At 37.8% G+C, this 20,188-nt stretch overlaps 1 protein-coding gene across 6 annotated transcripts in view; it reads right to left on the bottom strand.

Annotated features, from left to right (window-relative positions):
• Positions 1-20,188, bottom strand: part of Tnrc6a (trinucleotide repeat containing adaptor 6A) — a 210,313-nt gene that overhangs the window by 75,630 nt on the left and 114,495 nt on the right. The window contains exons 1-2 of one of the 6 annotated variants that reach the window (XM_063226688.1): positions 17,510-17,929; positions 17,095-17,142 (exon numbers count right to left, since the gene is read on the bottom strand). The exons of 3 other annotated variants lie outside the window; for them this stretch is intronic. In XM_063226688.1, coding sequence (XP_063082758.1) covers positions 17,095-17,142; positions 17,510-17,514 — 53 coding nt within the window. In that variant the 5' untranslated portion in view covers positions 17,515-17,929. Of the gene's footprint in view, positions 1-17,094; positions 17,143-17,509; positions 17,930-20,188 lie in introns of those variants that run through there. 2 more of the 6 variants (XM_063226683.1, XM_063226690.1) reach the window with 2 other exon arrangements.

Genomic DNA, 20,188 nt, shown 5'->3' with positions numbered 1-20,188 from the left:
GAGATCTCAATATCCCACTGATACAAAAAGATAGATCTAAAAAATAAATAATTTTATTTTATAACTAAAATGAACTGTTGAACACATGGACTCAGTAGATGTCTATAAAGTGTTCCACCCCATGACATCCAAATATATATTCTTCTCAACTGCACACAGGATGTTCTCCAAAATACACCATATATGGCTCACAGAACACACTTAATTAAATGCAAATGAAATGAAATTATTCCATGCATACTATCAGACCACAGTGCGATGAAATTGGAAATCCATGGCAAAAGAAATCACAAGAAATTCATTAACACATGGAAATTGAATAGCATCCTACTGAACAACCAATGGATCACAGATGAAATTAAAGTTTTTACAGGTGAATAATAACAACAATATAATATACCAGAAATTGTTGGATATAATGAAAACAATCTTAAGAGAGAAATTTATTGCAGTATATACTCATACGAGGAAAACAGAGCAAACCCACATAAACAGCTTAATGGCGAACCTCAAACTTCTAGAAAACAAAGAGCAGACTAAGCCAAAAGCTCATACAAGGGAGAAAATTATAAATATCAGAGCAGAAAGTAATACACTGGGGACTACAAAATCAATATAAAGAATCAATGAATCAAAGAGTTGGTTCTCTGAAAGATTAAGTAAAATTAACAACCCTGAGCCAATCTTATCAAAAAAAGGAAAGACTCAAATCCATGGAATTAGGAATGAAAAGGATGAAATCACAACAGACACTGCAGAAATTCACAAGATCATATATATATATATATATATATATATATATTTTTTTTTTTTTTTTTTTTTGTCTTTTTCCTTTTTATCAGTACCAGGTATTGAACTCACGACTGCCTGCTTGCAAGGCAGGTGCTTATGCCGCTGAGCTAAATCCCCAGCCCAAGATCATCTATATTTACTTTGAGAACTTGTAGTCTAATAAGATGGAAAATACAGAAGAAATGGACAGATTCCGATATACATACAAATTACCAAATGCTGAATCAAGAAGATATAGGTATCATAAATAACCCAACATCAATCAATGAAATCAAAGATGTAATTAAAAACTTATCAACAAAGAAAAGCCCAGGCCCTGACACATTCACTGCTGAATTCTACAAGAAATTTAGGTAAAACCTAATATCAGTACTTTTCAAATTCTTCAATGAAATTGAAAGGGAATCAATACTTCTAAGTTCATTCCTGGAAGCATTACCCTGATCTAAAAGGACAGAAAGACTCAACTAAAAAAAGAGAATTACAAGCCAATTTCCCTCATGAACATTGATGCAAAAATCCCCAATAAGATACTGGCAAACAAACTGAAGCAAATCATCAAGAAAATTATACACCATGATCAAGTGGGATTTATCCCAGGGATGCAAGGATGGTTCAACAAATGTAAATCCATAAAACTGGCTCTACACATGCTGAACATTAAAACTGGGCCCATATCTTTCACGATGTACTGAGCTAAAATCAGAATTGATCAAAGATCTAAATGTTGAAACAGAAGCATTAAAGCTGCTGAAGATAGAAGAGGTAAAACTCTTGAAGATACTGGTGTAGACAAAGACTTTACAAACAAAACCTAGACTGCACAGGAACTATCACAAAGAATCAACAGCTGGGATCTCATCCTACTGAAAAGCTGTTGCACGACAAGAGAAACCACCAACAAAGTGAAGACACAATCCACAACATGGGAGGAAACGTTTGCCAGCTGTACCTCAGACAAAGGATTACTATCAAAAACACATAAAGAACTAAAAAAAAAAAAGTCCTTCCAGATTCAAAGACCCGATCCAAAAATGGGCATCGGAGGTGAAGACACACTTCTCAGATAAAGAAAGAGGAATAGCAAATACATATGTGAAACAATGTTCAGCATCACTGGTCACTCAAGAGATGCAAATTAAAATAACACTGAGATCTCACCTCATCCCAGAAAAAATGGCTATTATCAAGAAATCAAGCAACAACAATGCTGGAGGGGCCTTAGGGAAAAAGAAACCCTTTCTCCATTGTTGGTGGGAATGCAGACTGGTACAATCATTGTGGAAATCAGTATGGAGATTTCTCAAAAAACTAGGACTACAGGTCCCATTTGATCCAGCTATTCCCCTTCTAGGTTATCTTCCCAAAGGAATTAAAAACATCACACCACAGCAACATACATGCAGTCATGGTTATAGCAGCAGAATTTGTAATAGCCAGACCTTGGAAAAAAACCTAAAATTAAGGTTTGGATAAAAAGCTGTATTTTTATACAATGGAGTGCTACTCAGCCATAAAAAAGGATAAACTGGAGACTTATAGGTAAATGGATGCAACTTGAGAACATGCTCATTACTGAAATAATTCAGACACACATGTAAACATCATACCGTCACTCTAGTGTAAGAAGCTGAAAGTAACAACATATATGTATATATACATAAAAAGTTAAGATAGTTATAGTACTGATTTCTCTGAGTTCAGTGAAGAGAAAAACTTGTGCTGGCATTGTCTGGACAATTCTAAGCAGATGTCTTGTGCTCTGAGTGAATGATTTGGGATGACAACGTGCAATGTATGTACCATCGTTGCCCCGAATTGTCACATATTAAAATTTAGTGTTAGTTTTTTTCTTTTCTTTTCCTTGAAATAAAATGAATGGGGGGGAATACATTCTAATTTGAAGTGTTATAATAAACACGCATTATACTTTGTGATTTAGCACAAAATTTGTTTTAAATAACAGATGTCTACTCCAACCCCCATGTACCTCACAGAAAAAGAAAAAAGAAAAACAGGGTTGACAAAATGTTAGCAACTGCTGAAACTGGTTAGTGGATTCATGTAGATCCTTTATACTATTTTGGGATATGTTTCAAGTTTTCTGTAACAAAAGACCTCCCAAAAAACACAAGCCTCCACACCAATGATTAAACCAAAGATGGGCCAATTGGGAAATCAGAGATGTGTGTGACAACTAAGATTCCTAGAAGGAGGAAGAGAAAGTGTAAGGCAAAGGACTTACTAGTATGAGCTGGATACACCTCAGCAAAGGAATGCTCCTCCTGCTCTTGCACTGCGTAATGCTTGATGGTTCATTTTTTCTACATTCTCTGCATTGTTACCATTAAAAATAAACTGCTGCAAAAGGATGATCATACATTGCTATTGGAAGTACAGGCTAACAACTATGCTCTATGAGCAACTTTAAAATGTCTATTCATAATGAAATTTTAAATGTCACTATTTACTAAGCCATCAATTCCAATTGGAATTCCAATTCCAATTCCAACATAAAGATAATGCAAAATAGTTGCCTAATAGTTACTCAATAGGGAAAAACAAACTTTAATGTAGTCACATTAGTAATTTAAAAGGGGAAGGGGACAGGCTTTCATAGTGTATAAAAAGAATTCACAAAGTTCACACACCAGGTCTAAGAATGGAAAGGTCCTCAGAAAGGACTGCAAGGTTGGTCTTTGGCTGGTGTCAAGGAAGTTGGATTTGAAGAGAGTTCATACCATTCCCTATCTGATAAGAGTAAATGGGCATGGTGGTACCTTCCTGCAATCCCAGCATTCTGGAGTCTGGCCTGGCCAATTTATCAAGACCTTGTCTCAGAAAGAAAAAATGGACGTATGTATAGTCAGCATGAAAGCCTAGTACTGTTTTTTTAAAAAAAGCATTTATACCATAGCTAAGCTGTGTGAACAAACAATATGGGCCATGCTGAATAGCTAATACCTAATGTCCTTAGACTGTCATGTTGGTGTAAGACTAGCCTCCAAGGAAACCTTTGGCACTAATCTTCTACCACATTCCCTTGGCAAATATTTTACACACATTGTTACAGAATGACTTTGCCCTCTCTGTGCCTTTTTCCTAGCTGATTTTGTTTAACAACCTTTTAGTATACTAAATCACAGCCAGAAGCACTAATATATGTTGAGTTCTGTGAGTTTTCCTAGTAAAGTATAAAATTGCAGGAAGCAAGATTTCTAAAGATACAGAAAAGAAGTGGCTCTTTTTCAGGCACGGAAGCACAAAAAGGCTTGGTCCCAGGAAAGCCTGAGGACACATTAGCATGACAATTTCAGGAACTATTTTTGAATGAAATAGAAACAGGGAGGAAAAGTGTTGAGTAAGAGTAGCCAATAAAGTATCCATAGGGTAAGAAGTTTGTTGCAATAATCCAACAATATGGATACTGCATGAGAACCCTCTGAATTACAGTCCTGGCTGGGGGGAGGGAGCTGATAGATCTAACATGATATAACAAATTAGAACTGCTGGTAATAATAAGAATGGCAAGAGTTAGTAACAATTATGGATTACCAGGGATCAAACTCATGACCTTGCAAGCACTTGTGGCGCTGAGTCAAACCCCAGGCCCTCTATTAAGATTTAAAAAAGGGCAAACAGGAAGCAACTTTCTTGAGGGCCCAAACAGCAAGTCACCAAAAACCAGATTGTCTTCACATAAAAGCTAACTATATGCTACAAGAGAGTTATAAAAGATATAAAAGATACATTTCAGGGCCAGGGATTTAGCTCAGTGATGTAAGTGCCTGCCTGGTGAGCATGAGGTCTAAAGTTCGATCCCTGGTACAAAAAAAAAAAAAAAAAAAAAACCTACATTTCACATCTCCTGTTTTTTTTTTTTAATCTACTTTCTCTTTATAAGTTCCACGTTATTCTATTTTGTTCCAACATTTCTATTTTTTCTTCTTCCAGCTGCCTCTCTTCCTTTTTTGTCCTCCTATGTAAATTAATCACCAAAGCCAGTGCAACATCATATGAAAGTCACTTGTAACTGTAAAAACTGTAATTTCACCAGATGGTAGGGATGAAAACCCAATTACATCAAAACAGTAATGAGAATGAAGCTGGGGGTTTGGATCCGTTTTTCAAAATTTTGGCAATAAAATGAAAACAGAACAAAATGAAGTTTTATAGTTTTTCAAAATAAAGACTAGGACTTATCTAGAGGTAGGAAGGGGTTAAGAAATAAAAGCACTAAAAAAGTAATAATGGCAGGGTGGGCACATACTGGATAGATTGTCTGCAAGCATAGGTAGCTAAATATTTGCAAATATAGAAGTACTTAAATGTAATACCATGCAGCTGCAAAACAAAGGTCTCTACATCCTGATATGAAAGGATTGAGAAGACGTGACAATAACTGGAGAAAAAAAAAAGGTTCAGTGTGCTACCTTTTAGGTTAGAGGCGAGAATACAGATATATACGAATATGTCCTTGCATTAATATAAATAAATCACAGAACTGTATGTTTGTGATTTCAGTATGGAGAGAAAACAGGACAAGAGACAAGGTGGCAGCAATGCCATTTTTAGAAAGCTTAACTTTAGAAACACAGTGTTAAAGAGTTAGAATATCTTCCCGTCAATAAAGGAAAACTAGTGACTAGGTAGAAGCGAGGATCCAAGCGAAGCAGCCTGAATCTGCTTAAGAGGATGAGCTTAAACGAGGCTCTCACTAGGCCCCCAACCTGAGCAATAAAATAACACTAATAAAGGATTACAAACCATTAAAAAAGATAAGAACCTATGAGATCACACTAATTTTAATGAATGCACAAATAAGCAAATGGGAAATGGAGACAGATCTTACTGTAAAATGTAAACTAATGTAGAATGGTGGGCTTAGAAAATCACTATTTGGCAACTCGGTGATTCAAGCCACAGTATGTATGAGAAGCAAGATACATACATACTCCCAAAGTACCTACCAACAATATTATTATTAATCATGGAGAGGGAAACACTAACTTTAAACAGATACCATGCACCTCCTGATATGACGCAAAAGAAATCATGAATTCTATACTATTCCTGTCAAAAATGCAAAATCTGATAGAATAAGGAAATGACAGGGAAACAGACCGAGGAGCAATCTACAAAACAGCCTCTACTTCATGTGAATAATCAAGGTACTACAGAACAAAGACTGAGGCACTGTCCAGACTGCAGGCAAGTAAATAACATAAAAGCTAAACACAACTTCTGATCTTGGATTGAGTCTCTGGTTAGAGAACCAGAAAAACTATTCTGTTGTAAAAAGCATTACTGAGACAATTGAAAAAAATATGAATAAGGTCTGTAGATCAGCTACTAGGATTATGCCAATGTTATTTTGCCAATTTTGAGAACAGTATTACAATATAATTACTAAGAAAATTTCTTTGGTTTTAAAAAATATATACTTAAGTTTTGGTGATAAAAGGGTATCTTATACATGAGTTATTCTCAAAAGACAAAACCAATATATATAGACAAAGAGGGAATGGTAAAGCAAATGTTATCAAATGTTAACATTGTAAAACAAAGATGATATATGTTCTGGAAATTTTGTTCTACTTTTGCAGTACTGTTCTATGTCTAAAGTTAAAAGCTCAAGTTGAGGAAAGATAGTGAGACTGGAAATTAAGAAAATAATATATATCCCTACCCGAAGAACAAAGCACTCTACAGTTTACAGTGTCTGAGATACTTATTTTGAATCCACAACCCGGAATTATCAAACTGATATTATCCCTACTTCAGTCAAAGAAACAAAAGACCAGAAAGTCTAAGTGACTTGTCAGATGTTACCACGGCTATCAGGTTGACCCCAACCCCAGTTTGCTAAAACTACCCATCTACACCCCACTTCTTTTTGAAGCTTAAATTACTTGTTCCTTCACATTTCTTTCCAACCTATACAAATCTCACCCTTACCCTTTAATTAAATACTCATTTTCTAATTATTTTAGATGTTAATCTCTCTCTTCCAAAAAGGACTAATTACTGGTCTGGGGACAACTTGATCTTCTTGAATTGTGTGCCCTGGCAATGGACACTGTTAATTAGATGCCAACCCCCCCCCCATAACAACACCAAAACTATGTACTTTTTTCACTTATTCCTACCCACATTCTAATTCCTCAAGACTAGTGTATTCAAACAAGCATTTCCCAGGCAGAATAGCATACAATGAAGAACCCAGGCCCAATATCAAAGAGAAGTGGACTTATCACTTATTACTTGTGCAACCTTAAACAACTTACAGCAATTTCTCTGATGTCTGTAATTCCTAGTTTACAAAACGTCAACCTCAAAGAGCTACTATAAAGGTTAAATTTGTGAAGTAGATAAGGTGTTTAAAGATGCACATGGTACATACAATTACATGAGACTTGGAGCAAAACACTGTACTAGGCAAGGTTAAGATACAAAGAAGTCTGCAACCAAAAGAGAGAGACCATCAGTAGAAAATAAAATGGAACACACAAAAACAATTATTATGGCACAATGCAGAATGAGATAAATGTCAAACCTACAGCTAAAGCCCTCAGATTCCAAACCACACCAAACCAGATTCCAAAGCAAAGATATCAGAGTAAGGAGAAACACGTATTTTTGAATAAAGGTTAAGAACCTTTATTCAAATACAAACACAAAAATCCTCAACAAAAGTCCAACAAATGAAATTCTGCAACATACAAACAAGACAACACAAAAACGGTGAGAGGAAAAAAGACAGGTGGGATTTATCCCAAGAATGCAAAATTGGTTTCAAATAAGATAATATAACACATTAACAGAAGGAAGAACAAAAACTACATCGTAACTCGACAGACACAAAGAAAACATCTAATAAAAATCCAGCACCCTTCCTTATCTCAACAAAGACTACGGCTACTCAGGAGGCAGCCAGCCAGCAAAACTTAGCAAAATCTTGTTTCAAAATACAAAAATAAAAAGGGCGAGCGACATGGCTTGGAATTCCCTGGGTTCAATCCCCAAGACACCTCTTCCCACTACACAAAGCAAATGCTTTTCATTTAATGTTAGGAGAGGACAACAAAGAGATCCAATTTACCAATGCCTATTCAACACTGTAGTGGGAGTTCTAAAAAAACTAAAGAAGAAGAAAGAAAAAGTTTCTGTTTATGTGTAAATACACACAAGCAAATACAAACACTGGACTGGAAAGGAAGATGTAAACTATCTCTAATCACTTAGGACATGGGCTAAAGGTGTAACTCTGTGGTACAGTATGTGCTCAGCCTGTGTGAGAACCTGGATTTAATCACATGTACCACAATAAACAGATAGGGGCTGGGCATTTAGCTCAGTGGCATAAGCACGAGCGCAGTCTTGAGTTCACTCACTGGTACTGACGAAAAAAAAAATCAAGAAAAAATGCCAGTTATGATAGTATCAAAAAGGATAAACTATAAACTAGGAATAAATTTCAAAAAAGTATCAAATGAAAACTACATCTTTGTATGAAATTAGGCAAACAGGAAAAGAATCTGTGTTCATAAACTGGAAGGTTTAGTATTTTTTAAATGTCAATACTGTCCAAACTGCTGTGCAGATTCAACACAGTTCTCAGCAAAAGTCCAGCTGCATTTTTCTTTGAAACTGACAAACTGATTCTAGATAAAAATACAATCAGAACAGCCAACGCAATCTTGAAAAAGAATGAAATGGAAGAACTCGGACAACTGGTTTCAAAACTAAAAAGTTACAGCAATCAAAACAGGGTAAGAGCAGGATGGGTGAACTGTACAAATGGAACACAATCCAAAGGTAAGTCCTTACAACATGATCAACTGACCTTTTTAAGATGAACAGTCTTTTCAATGAATGGCGCTGGAACAACTAAATGACAACAATGAAACTGGGGCCCTCAGGTCATGTGCAAAAAGTAATTCAAAATGGGTAACAGATCTAAATGTAAGAGCTAAAACTACACAACTGTTAAGACGACATGAGAATCTCTGTAACCTTGGAGCATTGCAACCAAGAGCATGAGTAGCAAAAGAAATAGCAGGTAAATTTGACATAGAAAATTAAAAACTTTTATGCTTTAAGGGACACTATCACAGTGAAGAAAACACAAAGAAAGGGAGAAAATATCTGTAAATCATTTACCTAATAAGGGATTTGTATCTAAGCTATATTTACAACTCAACAATAAAAAATATAACCAAATTTAAACATGAGCAAAAGATCTGAGCAGCTATCTCTCCAAATTAGATACATGAATGACCAATATTATTATGAAAAGATGTTCAACTCACCCTTAGTCATTAGGGAACCACAAATCACAATAAAATACCATTTACATCCACTAGGGTGGCTGGACTCACAAGGACAGTAACAACTTTTGGCAGCGATGTGGAGAAATTGGAACCCTCATGCATTGTTGGTGAGCGTGTAAAATAGCACGACTGCTTTGGAAAGTCTGGAAGCTCCTCAAAAAGTCAAAAAGAACTACCATAAGACTCAATTCTATTCCTAGATATATATGCAATAAAACTAAAAACATATGCCAACACAAACACTTGTATACAAATATCAATGCCAGTATTATTCATAATAATTCCAAAATGTGAATAACTCAAATGCCCATCAACTGATAACTGGGTAAATAAAATGTGGTAAGCAGGGCTGAGATGGATGTAACTCAGGAGTAGGGTACATGTTTGTCATTGGTTGGGTGCTATGTTTGATCCCAGAATCACACACAAAGAATGGGGAAGGGAAGAGAGAAATACTATATCAGAGTATTTTCTGCCCACTGATATATGCTATAAGACAGATAGCTCCTGAAAATATACTTACTTACGACAACCCAGACATAAAAAATATACAAAAGGGTCATATGGTATGGTGACATTTATACAAAATGTCCAAAAGAGGCGGAAAGTAGATTAGTGGCAAGGGCTGGAAGGACAAATGGAGAATGACTGCTATTCTGTATGCGGTTTTAGGATGGTGTATGAAACACAAAACTGTCTGGCAAGCACGAGGTGTTAAGTTCCATCTCCAGTACCAAAAAACAAAACAAAAAAAACAAAGCTGCAAATATACCAAAAACCAAGGAATCATATATTGTGATACTTTAAAACAAAAATTTTACTGCACATTTTATCGCAGTAAACCTGGTATTAAAAATAAAGTAAAAAAAAAAGTAAGTAAGTAAGTAAATGGCATATTCAGAGGAGACATCTAAGGATAAATATAGTAAGATGTGGCACTCCAGACAGAAAAGGTAAGAAAACAGCAAGTAGGCCCGGGATTTAGCTCAGCAGCATAAGTCTCTGAATGGTCATGAGTTCGATCCCCAGTACCAAAAAAAAGAAAGAAAGAAAACAGCAAGTAGTTTGAGGAGGTTTAATTCCAGAACCAGTGGGGAACCAGTACAGGTTTCTAAGAAAGTGACTAACAAGCTCACAACTATGGCTTGAAGATGATTAACCAGTAGCAGAGCACAGAATCACATTGTATGTCCTTTTCTACCTTCACACTTTTAAGATTTTTCAACTATGTCTCACATTGCCTAGAAATTCACAAACAGAACATATTTCTTTGATATTCATTATATGATCAGTTAACGTATGTACTTAAAGGTACATTTAAAATCAGTGCAATGTAAGTACCATACAGTAATTTCCTACACTGTTTCTAAGTTTCAGGAGACACTTCAAAAGAACAGGAGAAAGAAGAGACCAAAGTTTAAAAAAACACAGATGTCATAATCATAAAAATATTCAGCACCACCGCAGCAAACTGCTCAATAAATGCTTGCTGACTGAAACCACTAGGAAGACCTGCAAAACAAGTGAGCTGGCTTAGTCTTGTTTGTTACTATACAAAACCCAATCAACTGCTGTTCGCAGAAAATATCTTGTAAGGTTCAAAGTATAAAGCTCCTTAACTGGGTTTCAATCTGTTTTGAACATTCCATTTAAAATGGTCAGCTGAGTCATCGTCACATAATATACTACTGCTGAAAATTCAGAAGGCTTGTCCTTAGTTACAAGAGTGGAGATGCTAGAATTTCTGCTTCACAGCCAACTCAAACACACAACAACATGCAAATCATTTTCAAAATAAAATGTTTTAAGTAGGAAATTTAAACTATATTTATGTTCGTGGCATTTTTTTAAAGATTGAGAGAAATTATGCTTTAGTCAGATATTACTCTTTTAAATCTCAGTTTAGCATTTCTGCAACCTCCCTACAATTCAATGTTTGTTCATCTTTGAACAGTAATGATCCTTTGAAGTCTGAAAAATGTTAAGAATCATATCTTTTTTTTTAATTCAATTTTTCAGATTATTTTGCACACCTGTTGTGGGCCCTTGTTTTGTTGGCACACTGCCACTCTAACTCAAATATGGCCTTCTTTGAAGGAAGCATATTTTAAGTTCAACCCAAGTTTTATTTTTTACCAAGGTTATCAATTCTTCAATGATCAAAGCTAAAAACAAGCAACTTTTATGCTTATCATAAAGAACTATCTTCAGAGTAACTCTTGTTAAAGTAGCAATTATTATGACTTATTATACCTTCAAATATTTAAAATTAAATCTCAATTTACTATTCGGCATTTCCTAAAAATGAAAGAAACACTGAATCAGTGTTAAGGTAAAAAGCACTCAAAAAGCTTTCAGTCAGTTTACTTTTAAAAGTGCTTAAGCACAAAGCCTGACACAAGGTCCTGAGTGCCAAACACATCACCATGTATGAGACATTCTCACCACAAGCGTTACCCTGAACTAACTATGCAAAAGAGACCTGAGACATCCAAACTGAAGTTTCCCAAAGCAGCTAGTCACAAAAAATGGCATTACGGAAGGGGCATGAAAGGTTAGAGAACTGTGCCTAACACAAGGAAACTTCAGTCAACTAAATGCAATTCTACATGAAGGAACTGAGGCCAAGAAAAACTTATAAGGACAACTGGGGAAAATTGGATATGCACCAAACAGTATCATCAATTAATGTTCCCCATACAATCATTTGATAGCTGTTATTTAGAATTCCTTATTCTTGTGAGACATAGTTTGCCTTACTTGGGTGTGAGGTGTCAGAATAAAACAATTATGACAAACTATTAATAATCAGTAAACCCAAATAAACATGCACATATTCAATATACTACCTTTCTCTACTCTGCTTAAGGTCAGAATAATTTTTAAAAATTTTTAAATGAAAAGGGGATTTTCCTTGATTTTGAGGGAAATCTGTCATAAGTTAGACTGAACAGAATATATATAACATATACCATTTTACTCTGATTTCATCATGTATGCATGTGTTCAACTATCACACTGTATAATAATATGTGTAATTATCATATGCTAATCAAAAAATAAAATTTAAAGAAACAAAACAAAACAAAAAAACCATATACCATTTTAATCTTTCCAATTATGGACAATATTTTTGAGGCTGTCAGCACTGCAAAGGACCCTGCCTTTCCAATTTATACTTTCAGACATATTTCAGATGCCAAAATTCAAGAGCTCGCAGAATAGCATTCTTTTTATGACATGTATGACCAGATTTTCCACACAGAGCCATATCACATTTTTAAGCTTATAGTTTGTTTTAATTCACTTATTCTATAAATCAACTATGCTGATTTGCAACATCGTTGCCATTAAACTAGAAAGAAACACACCAACATGAGTTTGTTGGCCTGCTAATCAGATCATCACAAAGCTACAGAAAAGTTTGAAAAAGAAACAAAAGATAGACGCTTTTAACTCCTAAATAAAGGTGAATGAATTACAAGAGTCAAGGCATGTTAGCAAAAGACTACTCCTGTTTTATGCCTGCTATCTTAGTCTCTTTCTGATGTAGCAATTTTCCCCCAGGCAAAATGTTCCCATTCAGATGCTACACTATGCACTACACAACAACTTTTAACAGTATTTTTACATACAGTGGCACTTAACCTTTTAATGGGGAAGAAGTCAAGTCTAATGTGAAATATTTTGGCCTTTGGGTATATACATTATAGTAAATTCATCAGTAGAATGGGCATAAAATTATACTAAAGTTGTTACTTTTTCAGAAGAAAAGGGCAAAAACCAATTATTTTATTCACTACACAGTAAGGAGGAGAGTTAAGGCTCTGAAGGTTGGGCCAGGGATTTAGCTCAGCAGCATAATTGCCTGCCTGGAAAGCTCAAGGTCGTGAGTTCAATCTCTAGTACCAAAAAATATATATAGTAATAACAACAATAATAATAATCTGAAGGCGTGTGTAAATCTTGGTTCTGTCAATCTATTAGAGATTCTTAAAATTACTGGATCTGTCTCCAACCATAGCTTTCTCACTGAAAGATGGAGTTAGAATTAGAGGCTAATCCCAAGGTCATGGTTCTGCTCTAAATACTCAGTGTTTCTATGACTTTGGGCTCCAAAAATACTTTTTAAATCAATTACACCAAGCTGAGAGTAATGCACACACCTGCAATTCCAGCACTTGGGAAACTAAGGCAGGAGGACAGCCACAAGGTTGAGGGCAGCCTGGGCTACATAGTTAATAACTGAAAAATATAATTTATCATCTTCTCTCTCGAAACAAAATTCTGCTCTCACTTTACTCTGTTCAAAAGCTGGATCAGTCTCCCATTCACTCAAGATAGAGACCCATATGTATTTTGAATACTCTCACAACTAATCAGTTGCCAAATCCCAGGTTCCTGTTTAATTCTTCACCACTTTTTCCTCGGTTTCTGGTTATTTCCTAGAAATACACCTGATCACAATGCCTGCCTAGAAAATTCTCCCATCACATTAGTAACCTACTCAGAGTCAGACAGATAATGGCTCCCCATTCTTAAAGACTTCTAAACACAAACTTCTCAAAGTGACCTTCCTTGTGTCATCTGACCTTAACCAGTTTGTTACAAATGCCTTATGATACTCCAATGAAACGACTACCCTCTACCATACCATAATCTGACGGTATTTTTGTTCTTTATTTCTGCTATTGAAGAAGCCCTTTCTTCACTTTTCAAGATTAGTTTTATATTTTAAAGTTTAATTCCAATGAGGGTCACTTTTAGCTAGTATAGCTCTTTTGAATGCATATGATACTGACATTATGTGACAATTTTAATGCCCAGAACTGAGTGTTAAAAAGACAGCTTACTTAGGATGGCAAACTATATGTATTCTTTAAGCCAATTTTAACTGGCATTGGATATTTGGCACACTGTCTTGGGAAGAATTATCTCTTAGCAGAGAAAAGAAAAATGGCAACACATCTTTGACATTTAGAAGCCAGAGCGTCCTAGTGAGATATAATTTGGTTTCCGGGGTGTAAAAAGATGATTAAATGAATTCAACGTGTAAGGTTTCAAACCAGGTATGGTGATTAACTCCTGTAGTTCCAGCACTGGGGAGGCTGAGGCAGAAGGAACTTTGCAAATTCAAAAACATCCTGAAGCCAGGCGTGGTAGTGCAGTCCTATAATCCCAGCACTTGGGAGGCTGAGGCAGGCAGATCATTGAAAGTTCAAGGCCAGCCTGGGCTACAAAGGCCAGCCTGAATCACATATCAAGACCCTGTCTCAGAAAGCAAAAAAAAAAAAAAGGCTGCAAACTTTTCCAAAGATCTAGAACAGTGGCTCTTAACCAGAGTTGATTCTGCCCCATCTCCCATCCCCAATGACCTTTACAGTATCTGGAAATATCTTTGATTGTTACAAACTCCAACATGGAATACTATTTATAGACAATGATCATCCTACAATTCTCAGGACAGTCCTCACCATGATGAAGTAGCTGGGTCCAAGTATCAACAGTGTTTAGGTTGAGAAGCTCTCGTCTAAACATACTGCATGCATTTGTAAGTTCTACTTCTCAAAACAAATTTTCAGATTTTTTCAAAGTGTATAGTACTATGCCTTTTCTCCCCACTACGGTACTTAGGGATGAAGCCAGAGCATTTGCACTGAGCTAAAGTTCTGCCCTCTTTATTTTTTGAGACAGTATCTTGCTAAGCTGCTCCAGCTGGGCTCAAACTTGGAATTCTCTTGCTTCAGTGTCTCTGAGTACTGGGATAACAGATGTGTACCACCATGCCTGTCAGAATTGTACCTTTGGTAAGAGATAATTTAAGGGCCGACAGGTAGTTCAGTGGGAGAGTGCATGTCAGGCATGTGTGGCCCTAGGTTTGATCCCCACCTCTGGAGAAAAAAATAAAAATAAAAATGACATAATTTAAATAGCAGTTTACATTCTTTCCCCTCCCTCATGCTTAGACTTGTGTTTGAAATACAAAAGATGCTCAATAAATTTTCACTAAGTGAATACAATCCCTTGACTTCTGGGAAAGCACTAGCAGGTTGCATTCTTGGTGGGGGAGAAAGCATTTGCTCACCTTAACACATCTCCCCCTACTCAACACTTTTAAGGAATGTTCTCCACCCACTGGTTACCTGCCTTAAAATTTCCTTGATACTTGTTTTTCCTTTTCACATCTTCTGATCAACTGAAGATCCTCAAATACACAAATGGAATGATACCTCCTTCTGACCTCTACATCGTCTACTTTCTATTACAGTTGTCCATGTACTTATTGTACACTTCCTACTAGGTTGGTTGTACACACACTCTGGGCATTGACAGCATTTGAATACTTTTTATGTAATCTAAGGGGCCTAATAGACTTTAACAACTGATTGGCCTAAGCCTCTCAATTTATAGGTTAGGCACAGAGAGGTTAAGTGACTTGCCAAGAGTCAAGGGCATATTTTAAGTAGCAAAGCTAGAGTTCGACTTCTGATACAGGGCAAGTATGGACCCCCACATTCTGTTTAGTCATAATAATATATGAAAATTATACCTGTATGATTACAAACAATATTTAACTGAGTCCTGGAGTGGGGCTGGGGGCTCACAGGAAATACACCCATACAAAAGTACTTGACAAAACAAAATGAAAGGACAACTAGACCACCCAAACTCCTTTCTGCTGCTGAAATTATACACTATAGGAACTCAAACTGTATTCCTTGATTCCATATCTTATATTTAACATTTTTTAACAATAAACTTAAACATACCAATTAATCAGATATTAGACTTAACTTCCTTTAAATTGTAACACCTCCTGTCCCTACAAAATCATCTCATAATTATTTAACACAAAATCTCCTCCTGGGTAAACCAATGTTGCCCATTCTTTGTCAACTAAATAGTCCTTAAAATTTCCTAAACAGATTAATATTATGAAATTCGAAGAGCCAGCAATTTGGAAAGATTTTTATATGAAAAGTCTCATATAATCTGAATTGTGTTACTAATTTCAACATAAACCTAAAATTTACAATAATCAAAGCTAAGCTACATTAAAGCCCAATAGGAGAAATTTTATTTTACTGTCCAAGTGAAAGCTGTCCACATCTAGAAGTTTCTAAGTGTCCCAATGTGATGCAAAAGAAAAAAGTGAGTTAAAAAAAAAAAGACAGAAAGTGAACATGAAAAAAGAGTTAAATACAGTACAACTCCCTGGTGCTTAAGCAATTATAGCTCAATAAAGCTAAGCATTTCCACAAAGACAGCGTTTAAAAACAACAACAAAAAATTTGCCCTTGCGGTGATGCTTTCATACTTCAAGCTATGATGCAAAAGCACTCCGGCCCAATAGTTCTTTTAACCACTTATTTGGAATAATTTTTTATTATTTTACCAACTGATAAAAAGAGCACACATACATCAGCCACAGAAATGTACCATAGTTGGGGGATCAGGCGTTTAAGCTTGGTAAAGTTCAAGGGCAAAACTGTTTCCAATGCAACAGAATCTGAATGCCTACAATCCGTTGGGGAAGAAAATGCGAACACATAGTATCTTTTTATAAAAGCAACAATTTGAGCCACAAAGTAATAACGGGGAAGCCAAAACAGTTTGACAGCCCGCCATAAGGGCCGCCTCAATCATGAGTCACACAATGCCTGCAACCATTTACAATAGTAATTAATGCACAAGTCCCCTAATTAAATTCTAAAAGGGTGAGAATGCTTTAACTAAGTTTACAAGAACTGCTTTTTTTTTTTTAAGACAGAAACACACGCGTAATTACGCCATCTCCCCCGCAAACCCCTCCATCCAATATTCCCTCAGGCCGCTTCTCCCGAACGTCTCGCTGCCTGCGTGCGAAAAGGAAAATGACACCAGGGAACTTCTAACCCCAGAAAGGGCGAACTGGAGTGGAAACGCTGGATTATAAAGGGGCGGGAGATGGAAAGCTCGCCCATCTTACCTGCTAAGATTTCTTTCTACGTCTTTGGTAGCTTTAGCTTCCAATTCTCTGAAACACAAAACAAAAACAAAAACAAAAACAAAATACACGAGATGCGCGTGAAAAAGGAGGTGCTGCGGCAGAGCTCGCGTCGGGCCGGCGGGGGGAGGGGGCTGGAGGGACCGGGGACGCGGGCGCACAAAGCTGCCGGGCTGCAGCCGGGACTGTGGGCTGGCGGCGTGGGCGACGCGCAGCCCCCTGCCCTGCCCCGGCCGCCTGTCCTGTCTCCTTCGCCGCGCAGCCCGCGCCCTCCTGCCGAGGCCCGAGGAGTCGGGGACGCCCGGCGCCGCTGCCACCACCGCCCGCCCGCCCGCCCTGCAGCAGCGCCCAAGGGTCCTCCCGCCCCGGAGCGAAGCTCCGCTCTCGCACCGCTCACCTCATGTGTGTAAAGTGCACGAGCAAGTGGGGCGCGGTGAATGAGGCTCACGAGCCTCAAGCCCTCCGCAGCGCCGCGGGGAGAGGCTCGAGCCGCTGCACCAGCGCCATTTTCTACACCGACCCGCTGCCGCCGCCGCCACCGCCGCCGCCGCAGGCCCCAGGCCGGAAGTGAATGCCCCGCTTGGAAACCCCTTCCGGGGGCGCCGCGGCGGCCGGCCCCAAGATGGAGGCCCTAGCAACTAGATCCGCAGACAGGGCAGGCCCTTGGTGACTAATCCCCTGCTAGGCGCTTGGCACCGGGCCGGAAACCCCCAGAGGTCTCAGCCTCCCAGGCGCCCCGCCAGTGGCGCGGAGGGGGGAGGCTGGTGAGCCCCGAGCCCAGGCTTTCTCCCAGTGGCCTGGTCTTGTGGGACTCGGTTCCCTCCCCTCCTCCACCTCCTCCTCCTTCTTTACTGCGACACAAGTTTCCTTCCCCGCCGCCGGCCCCTCCTCCACCAAAACACTCCAAAAAAAAAAAAAAAAGAAAAAAACGCCCAAGCCGCAAATTCCACCCATGCCGCAGCAGGATAAGCCCGCGCGGCTTTCGAATTCAGCCACTTCTAATTATTTTTGACCTTGGTCCAGATATTCATCCTGTGCTCTAATTTCCTCCTGAAGTAAAGAATGGATGCCTGAGACGAGTTGTGAGGTTTAACAGCAATTTTTACCCGGCGAATTTCACTGACCTTTTGACTCAGCAATTCCACTTGGGCGAAATTCGGTTTAGGAAATAATCCTGGGTTTCTACAAATATTTCACCGTCAAGATACCAAGGCACAGCAGGGACGGTGGTGAAAGACTGTAAACCGCCAAAATGTACAATACTATGAGGTAGCTTTAAAAACAACTACTGGTATGTATTAGGACACCGTGAAAATGCTGTCGAGGAAGAATACCTGCCTGGAGGAAATGATTGCAAGAGAATAATGAAAAAGCTGGTCTACAATGGTTCACACAGAAATATGTTGACACACTCAGATACATATATTTACAGACCCTTCAAGATACATGCGTGAGCCTGGCAGGGGTGCATGCCTGTAATCACAGCACCAGCACCCTGTGAGGCTTAGGTAAAAGGATTGCAAATTCAGCCGCTGCCTGGGCAATTTAAGGATTTAAGGAAACCCTCTCAAACTTTAAAAATGAGAAGTGTAGATGTGATTTAGTGCTAAGGACCTGGGTTCAATCCCCTACACTTCAAAAAAAATTTTTTTTTAATTTAAAAAGTATAGGTATACCCAAATGCAGACACAGTAAGAAATATACTTGCTGGATACAGCAATATAACACAAGTAGATGCACTTATGTGTCATCCTGTTCTCTCCCAGTCTTTCAGTTTGTAATCTAAAGTAATTCCTTCTTTTTGCTTAAATCTGTTCCCTTTATCTTCTCAGAATATCTCTCTATGGGTCATCTTATTTTTCTTTTTGTTCTTAAGCCCTTCCATTGACTTTATGTATTTATTTATTGGCTTCGAGGGTTGTTTTTGTTTTGAGAAAGGACTTGCTATGAAGTTCAGACTGGCCTGGATTCACTATGTGGCACCCGCTGGCCTCTAATTTGCAGCAATCCTCCTGCCTCAGCCTCCCTAGTGCTGAGATTATAGTCATGCGCCACTACACACAGCCCTTTCACTGACTTTAAAACATGCTCTCATCTCTCTTATGCAACATAAACAAATCCTCTCTGGGCTCTACAGTCCCTATCTGCTCTGAGAAAGATGTGTGGTAAATAATGACGGAAGTGCAGAGAAATAATAAAATGAATCAAAGTGTTAAAATGATATTACACATTTTCGTTTTTTGGTATGTTGTTTTTCTTCATGTAAACACTTTTTGGAAAAAAAATCAGGGTTACAAAATGTAAAGTGCAGAAAGCACCAAATAAAATGATAACAACATTGCTGTTCCTCCCCTCACCCCCAAGGAGGTCAGTCACCATACACATTTGTTTTTCTTTTGTGATATTTTTTGCCTATAAATTATATTACAGTATTTCTTTGGGAGTTAAAAATGAGCATATATGGATGACAAAATATGCTTTCGCACCAGGTTTCTGAATAATTTCCCACAATAGCATAAGGCAATGGAAATAGCAATGTTTATTAACAATCACACAGCTGTTAAAATCAGCTGGTTTTCTTATTAAATTTACTTGAGCTTGACTAACTCAGCACTTCTCTGCTGAGGCATCTTTGCTATCATCTCCCGTGTCTAGTTTTTGGATGTTACACTGGATACACTGGTATCTAGAAGAAAGTAGGTAGAGATTTTACTAAGTCCTACAATGTACAGGAGAGTTGACCTCCACACCATGAGAGCAAATCAAAATGCCAACACCACCAAGATTGAGAAGGGTTGGATCTAATTTCTAGCCCCAGAACCTAAAATATGATATTGTGAGGGTCTGACCAGAGTGGTTTGACTTTTGCTGTATGGTCCTTGTGGCCTACAATGTACAGTTTGCTATACAAAGTTGTACTATTTAGTTTTAATCTGTCTCTGTCTCTGTCTCTGTGTTTCTCTCTGTCCTGTACCTCTCTCAGGGTACTGACAATTGACTTTACACTGAGCCACACCCCAGCCCTTTTTCTGTTTTTTGTCTTGAGACAGGGTTTTGCTAAATTGCCCAGACTGGG

The sequence above is a fragment of the Cavia porcellus genome, unplaced genomic scaffold (assembly GCF_034190915.1).
Source record: "Cavia porcellus strain 051 isolate PalLab524CR breed Dunkin Hartley unplaced genomic scaffold, mCavPor4.1 scaffold_16, whole genome shotgun sequence".
Lineage (NCBI taxonomy): Eukaryota > Metazoa > Chordata > Mammalia > Rodentia > Caviidae > Cavia > Cavia porcellus.
The sequence above is the reverse complement of the archived record's forward strand: the minus strand, read 5'-3'. Positions and strand labels throughout refer to the sequence as shown.